The sequence below is a fragment of the Cephus cinctus genome, unplaced genomic scaffold, assembly GCF_000341935.2.
Source record: "Cephus cinctus unplaced genomic scaffold, Ccin1 Ccin1_scaffold0215, whole genome shotgun sequence".
NCBI classification, from domain to species: Eukaryota; Metazoa; Arthropoda; class Insecta; order Hymenoptera; family Cephidae; genus Cephus; species Cephus cinctus.
The window spans coordinates 2,449,825-2,457,317 of NW_014332933.1; the positions used below are offsets into that span (position 1 = coordinate 2,449,825).

Below are 7,493 nucleotides of genomic sequence, written 5' to 3' on the forward strand. Positions count from 1 at the left end.
CATAAACAGAGAAGAGTAGGGAGATGCACAACGTTAAAGAACCTCCATCTATTATCAAACTTCGTAACTTCATTTAACTCGATTAGTAATTTTAGAACGCAGCCTCGTTAGGGATAAAAATTGGTGTATTTTGGTACACGGCAAGATTTTCGCGGTAATCGCGTGAAATGTCACTCATATGAAATAGGGGTTAATACTTTGTCGATGTCACAAAAAGTTTTAAAGAATATAACTGTTGAATTAGAAAAGTTACACGTTTATTGATACTTATTTCATCGTCATCGTATCACACATTGTATTTTATTTAATTATCATGAAGTGTACTATTCCGGAGATTTCATGGCATAATCGTGATCCTGTTTTGAGTATTGATGTACAACCGGGAACAATAAATTCAGAAAAAAATGAGATTTCTTGGCGTGTTGCTACCGGAGGAGCTGATTCCCACATTTTGGTATAAAATTATACAATTTTGATATTATACTCAGTTTTCTTAATGTTAAACTGATATAATATATGTCAAGATAAGTTTGACAACCTAATATATTGTCGCTTCATTTAAATTGTTTTTAATCATTTCATAGATTTGGCATGTCAAAATTAATGAAGTTGGTGCAGCAGTTGTAACATTTATAGCAGACCTAGATAGACATCAAAGAGCTGTGAATGTTGTTAGATTTTCACCATCAGGTGAAATTTTGGCATCTGGTGATGATGGTTTGTATAAAGGAATAGTTACGAATATCACTATTTGCTGTTCTATGCTGTTATTGATTCTATAGCTAATACCTTTGATTTCAGAATCAGCTATTATACTATGGAAACAAAAGATAGGTTTTGAGCCACCTCCTCTTGACAGTGAAGAGAATCAGAATAAGGAACATTGGAAGTCGTGGAAGGTCTTAAGAGGACATCTTCAAGATATCTATGATATCAGTTGGTCCCCAGATTCAACTTCACTCATCTCAGGCTCTGTAGATAATACAGCTATTTTATGGGATATTCAGAAGGGAAAAAATATTGGTATAATTTCGGAGCATAAAGGATTTGTTCAGGGTGTAGCTTGGGATCCTGGTAATCAGTACGTCTGTACCCTGAGCACAGATAGGTATTTTTAATACTAAATGTTTCATACATCTTCTACCTGGTACATCATTTAATTCCAACTCTCTTATAGAATATGTCGGCTGATTGACATTAATACGAAGAAAACAGTGCAACGTGTAAGCAAAGCTAAAATCCCAACACCACCTGGACATCACCTTGAGGGACAGACAGTTCGTTTATTTCATGATGATACATTTAAATCCTTCTTCAGGAGATTGACATTCTCCTTAGACGGTGCATTGATCCTAGCACCTTCTGGTATTATCGAACCTCAAGATTCTTCGGAGAAATTTGCAAACACAACGATAATCTTTTCTAGACATAATCTCAGAGAGTAAGTTTTTCAAAACACGCATTACTAATGGAATCGATATCAAGAGTTTAATTGAATTCTTAATTTTTTAGACCTATTGCTGTTTTACCGTCACTTGATGAAAGTACAATAGCCATTCGTTGCTGTCCTATCTATTTTGAATTAAGAGACAATGGTCCAGCATCTATGATGGCCTTACCCTATAGAATGGTTTTTGCTGTAGCCACACAGAAATCTGTATTAATATATGACACACAACAGACGTCACCAATTGCCGTTGTATCTAATATTCACTATACACGTTTGACCGACGTCTCTTGGTGGGTAATACTTTATTAAGAAACAATAAACTGTCTTTTCCATTATTCCTTAATTATATTTCATCCTCAGGTCTTCCGATGGTCAAATTTTAGTAATATCCTCCACAGATGGTTATTGTTCCATAGTACATTTCCGAAACGATGAACTAGGTAAAGCTTATCAAATGGATAAATCCATTAGCGCGAACAATTATCTAAACAATAGCAAGAAAATATCACAGAAAGTCAGTATCAAAGACGATATTGTAAGTGACAATCAGCCATTTTTGGATTCAGATAATAACGCAATGGACATTGACATAAAAAAAACTAATATTGAAAGTGATGATGACGGCGATGTGATGGCAGTAGATACTGCTTTAACAAAGAAGACACAAAATGAAGTTGCTAAGGATAAAACAACAGCAGAAACTGGTAAGAGAAATGAAATCGAGGAAATCATTGAGGAAACTGAGGATATACATTTAGTGTACAAAGAAGAGAGTACGGTGAATGATATAACAAATAATGCACCTGCAATAGAAGTTACTAAAACTGTCGCAATAAATAGTGAAAAGGTGATTGAGAAAAATTCAAAGGATTCTAAGTGCACTAAGCACACTCCACCGAAACCAGAAATAACTTCCATGACTTTGAATAGAACTCCACGACGAGTACAACTCATTACCCTTTCAAGTCCTAAACGGACAAAGAAGGAATAGATACATTTTATCCTAATCATACACGAAAGGAATAGGTTGTACACAATATGTTAAGAGATTTTATTTTTAATGGCGAACCTCATTCATGTACGTAAATGTAAAAAGGGCGGATAAAAAAATAAGAAAATATCACACTTGGTTCTTCGCGAAGAATTTCTTTTTATCCACTGGATTTGGAATGATCTGGAATCAAACAATTATTCATAAGGTACAATAAATTTAATAAGAATTATTACACATAATTCATATGTAAACTATGTGTATTTTGTGATACTTTTCCAGACGTCCATAATATTTTAATTAGAAAATGATTCGGCTGATGTTACTGATAATATTAGATTTATTAACTATGTGCGTACGCACACAAAAAAATATCTAAGGATGTATAGTTGTAGTCGTACAATGTATCAGCGTCATCAATTTTTTTAAACGGAGTTTTCTACTGTACTTTTTGTTTACGCGTACACTGAAATAAGTGCTTAGATATATTATAATCCATGTGCGTGCGCACTTAGCGAATATTTTATGGACGCATATTAAACATATGATTATGCTATAAAATTGTAAATATATTTGGCCTATGATAGCGACATTGGAATAAACATTTTTTAATGATTGTATGAGTACTCACTGTATCTTGTCCTGGCTTCCATCCAGCCGGACAAACTTCTCCATGTTCATCTGTATATTTGAAAGCTTGTACTAATCGAAGAGTCTCATCAACAGATCGACCAACGGGTAAATCATTCATTGTAATTTGACGTAAGATTCCTTTTCCATCAATGATAAACAAAGCACTGCCATGAAGATCAACGACAATTAATATGAAATGTTATAAAATTTGTATGACTTTATATAATTACCGTAAGGTATGACCCAGATCTTCCAGATATACACCATAATCCTTAGATATTTTGTGTGTAAGGTCAGACAGCAGAGGGATCTTGATCTTCTCAAGTCCTCCTTCTTTCCTTGGAGTATTAATCCAGGCTAAGTGTGTGAAGTGGGAATCGACTGAAGCTGCAACTACTTCGACATTGAGCTTTCTGAATTCTTCCACACGATCAGAAAATGCAAGGATTTCAGTCGGACACACGAATGTGCTATAAAAAATGTATACTATTATAGTAAATCAAATATTAATAAATTCTGATAGTTTATAACAAATCTTCTTACAAGTCAAGAGGGTAAAAGAAAAATACTAAATATTTTCCCCTAAAATTAGCCAACTTGATATCCTTGAACTCTCCATTTATAACAGCAGTACCTTCCCAATGTGGTGCCTGCTTTCCAACTGTAATACATTTAAAAAAATTGTGAATTATAAGAAAACTATATTGTTGAAGCAGCTTCATGATTATGTGGAGAGATATTCCATTTAAGTCATTCTAGTAATTTTTTCTATACACTATGTATCTGACATAGATGTTCCGAATATACTATAGAGACCAGCTGGAATATAGCCAAACAGAGTTCTTAAATTAGGTCACATTGCATAAATAGTAGAAACATATTCTTGCTAATTACAAATACAATAATAATATTCACTAATGAATAAATGTAGATATAACCAATAAACATTTAATCGATTAAAAAAACTGAGGTACAAAATCTCAACTTCTCTCAAAATATATATATTCCCCAACAATATAATCTGATAAATTGAACTGATTTCTAATCATGATAAATGCCACTCAATAAATCACGTGAAATCTATAACTAATCGCTATATCCAAAGAACGATTATAATTGTCTCAACTAAAAAATCATGTTTTATTTACATGAAAAGTAGGAAATCGGTTTCCAATAAATGTCAATAAAAATTTACATCTGAGAGTCACTTAGGTATATATTAAACATTGTTTATTCATACGCATCATTATTGTGTTTATGAGCAAGCTTATGTTTTTTAACCGCTATCGACGTTTCTCATAAACCTGATTAAAAAGCTAATTTACTCAAATCTGTAACTTTCAATAGAAGCAGAATTAATTATGATAAAATATCATAAGTCAACTTACTAACAGCTTTTGTCGTTTGCAGCTGGTGTCCTACATGTTTTGTGCCAGTAGGATAAACAGTACCACCTGCGAACGAGTAGCAAGCTTCATCTTCTCCAAAATGAGATGCCCAGCATTTATGAAGGCATAAGATCAAAAAAAGTATGCCAGAAAAACTAATTTCACTGGACCACATGTTTACCGGGTGCGTGACAATAATCGACGTGTTGATTTCTTATCTACTAACTACTGATTATGTTTACGCGATTATACGGAGTTTTTCATTCATTCGAAATACGGTTACTTCAAAAAATATCCGCCTATCGGACACGTTTTGCCGCCATTAAGCATATTAACTCTTGTTGGTCATCGAATAGAGGGAAAAAGCTTGTCCAATTATTGTATCGTGAAGGCTGATTCTGATTAACCTGTTTATGCAACGAATTAACTACTTTACGTACTCACAGATGGTGCTACAGATTCAATTTCGAAACTTCACCATTAAAGTAATGTAAAATTGTATAAATATGTTTGGTTATTTCGCCTCTTACTTAATATCTCTGAAGTTTCCTGTTCGTATGTCCCCTTTAACGCGTCGTGCAGATTACTGAAGACATCCAAATTAAAAAGAGCAGTAATTCCAATAATTCCTGTATAAATCAATATATCCCACATGTTTCGTGTTGCCCTACTGCGTTGTACCATTTTCAAACAATTGTTACTGGGCAGACTTCGGCCCGTTGATATTTTTAATACACAAATATTTGACTATCCGCATTGGAGGAGGCAGCCACAAGGAAAGGAAGGAAGGAACTATTTTACTAACATCAATGCATAATCATTACAGAATAAAAATATCTCGTGCTAAGCAACCTTGTATATTTCTTTACAAATCTACAACGCTAACTGTAAAGTAACATAAAAAATTCTGTACAGAATTCATTTAAAAATTGCGTGTATAAGGACTTTAACAAAAATCCAACGCGTCATTCGTATATCCAATTATTCAAGGAATATATAAACGTTAACAATATCCAGCCAAGGTTTGAACAGTGGGATAAAAGGATCTTATCAATTGGCAACGATCGCGATCTACACACAGTGACTTTTTTTTCACAATGATCTCTGTTTCTATATCTCGACGTGCCTTGACTAAATCAATCGTAGAATCATCAGCAGATTTTATCTGTTCCAACATGTCAGATATATTCTTCGACAGAATCTTCACTTCTTCTATTAATCTAAATTTAATTTATAATCAATAAAATTAGCATTTCATTTTCATATAATATAAAAATTACTCGGCCTGAACAGCATCTCTGCAACTTTCTACACCAGCACGCTTTAATCGCATATCTAATCGCGTCTGTGCGCATTTCATGGCACCGTCTAATCTCTTTAGGGCTGTACGCATTTGATCCACCAGAAATTCAGTATCTGCCAGTTTACGTAGACACTGAAATATGATGAACTGATGAATAATTATGAGGCGGGATTGATAAGACTGATAGAACTAAAAATACTCTGATTAGTTCGTTTTCCAGGCGTTGAATAATTTGAACGGTTAATTCGATTTTATTCGCAAGAGCAAGTTCAATACGATCAGCTTGAATCCTAAGATCCCTGATTGCTTTTTCGTAAATATTATATAAGTTATTGCGAAGAATACGTGATCTTTCTAGAACATTATCAGCCTGGACCAAACCTTCTTTTGTGTAACGTTCGTAGTCGTACGGTGACGATTGACTAGATGAAATAAAGATGTAATGTAAATTTCTACGTAATTTTATTAGCAGTACATGGATACATACTCCGGTGGGATTCTAGCAGATCCTGGTTTCCAAATTACTATTTCTGAATCACTTTTCAATCCACGACAAGTAGTGTCGATTTCATAAGAGTCCAGTTTATTGGAACGATCTATCTCTAATTTTTGCTTTGAGTCCTTCAATTCTTGCAATTGTGACATTAATTGATCTACATATTTGTTGTATAGAATTTGAATTTCCGCGCTCAATTTTAATTCCTATATATTTTCGAATAATGTACGTTAGTCGAATAATGTACAATGGGCACCTAATAAAAAATATAATAACATTTTTCAAATACTTTATACCTTAATCACTTCTTCGTCTACTTCATCTAGAATTAAATCAAATTCCATTCTTGAACACCTTGCATGTTTTACGTCAGTCGCAATGGCGTGCACCATTTGTACAGCATGCAGGCACCGTATTATACGTTTACGTTCTTCTTGGATTAAACTAATCTCTTTAATTGTATCAGCAATGGATAGATCTAATTCCGTTTTCCATCGAAAAATAAGACCAGCTCTTTCACTGAGTTTTATGTCACTGGACAACTGGTTCTTGTCTGTTTCAATATAGATACGATGCATATAACGCCGCGCATTGAAGGCTGCCAAACTGTAAATATATTTGACAAATAGACAAGAGATTATTTGGTATTAACTTCGTTGACTTCCTTACGCGGCATTTTCTATACTGGTTTCAGAATTTTCGAAAAGACTCTTATTGTGCAGTCGCCCTTCGGCGGGACTATATCGTGAAATTGAAAAGTTATCAACGGCCGGTCGAGTTCCTGTCAATCCTGCCAAAGGAGTCCAATAATCTAAAGGTACAGGTTCTTTTGCTGGTCCTAAAGGATCAGGAGGTAAGACTATCGGTCTAGGGATGAGAACTTCTGGTTCCGTGCAAACACATGGTTTAATGATTGGACATCTCGTTTCGTGCGAGTCTTGAAAATTCTCTTGAGTTTCTGGTAACGTGGCTTCATCTTTTGGAATTACAATGGGATTTTCAAATTCTTCAGTTTTTATATCCTGTAGGATGCAGCATGGATTTGGTTCTGGCATAATTGGAAATCATTAGTACGCGCGGCTTGCGATCGATGTTTTCTGTCCAGGAGATTCAAAATCCTTGATTGCATCAATTTAACGCAATTAGACTTGTTTCGATGGACTTTATGAGGTTATGTGAATCACGTAAATTATAAACAATAGAACGATAAGAACCATATTCTACAGGTTTCA

General features: G+C 34.2%; 3 protein-coding genes across 3 annotated transcripts; 1 reads left to right on the plus strand and 2 right to left on the minus strand.

Moving 5' to 3' along the window:
- Positions 1 to 88: 88 nt before the first annotated feature.
- LOC107265362 (chromatin assembly factor 1 subunit B) lies at positions 89 to 2,575 on the plus strand. Its single transcript, XM_015734763.2, has 6 exons — positions 89 to 454; positions 585 to 717; positions 802 to 1,108; positions 1,178 to 1,441; positions 1,513 to 1,740; positions 1,811 to 2,575. Exons 1-6 carry the CDS (start codon positions 314 to 316, stop codon positions 2,439 to 2,441), a joined length of 1,704 nt encoding a protein of 567 aa, XP_015590249.1. The 5' UTR covers positions 89 to 313; the 3' UTR covers positions 2,442 to 2,575.
- LOC107265365 (peroxiredoxin-2) lies at positions 2,474 to 4,798 on the minus strand. The gene is made up of 5 exons (XM_015734771.2): positions 4,463 to 4,798; positions 3,618 to 3,735; positions 3,305 to 3,544; positions 3,073 to 3,238; positions 2,474 to 2,624 (listed from the first exon to the last, which is right to left on the minus strand). Exons 1-5 carry the CDS (start codon positions 4,635 to 4,637, stop codon positions 2,571 to 2,573), a joined length of 753 nt encoding a protein of 250 aa, XP_015590257.1. The 5' UTR covers positions 4,638 to 4,798; the 3' UTR covers positions 2,474 to 2,570.
- A 522-nt stretch (positions 4,799 to 5,320) lies between these two features.
- On the minus strand, positions 5,321 to 7,462 carry LOC107264994 (tektin-4-like). Its single transcript, XM_025082645.1, has 6 exons — positions 6,931 to 7,462; positions 6,558 to 6,867; positions 6,253 to 6,467; positions 5,965 to 6,187; positions 5,743 to 5,897; positions 5,321 to 5,682 (listed from the first exon to the last, which is right to left on the minus strand). The coding sequence occupies exons 1-6, from the start codon at positions 7,314 to 7,316 to the stop codon at positions 5,466 to 5,468; spliced, it is 1,506 nt and encodes a 501-aa protein (XP_024938413.1). The 5' UTR covers positions 7,317 to 7,462; the 3' UTR covers positions 5,321 to 5,465.
- Between the last annotated feature and the right edge of the window lie 31 nt (positions 7,463 to 7,493).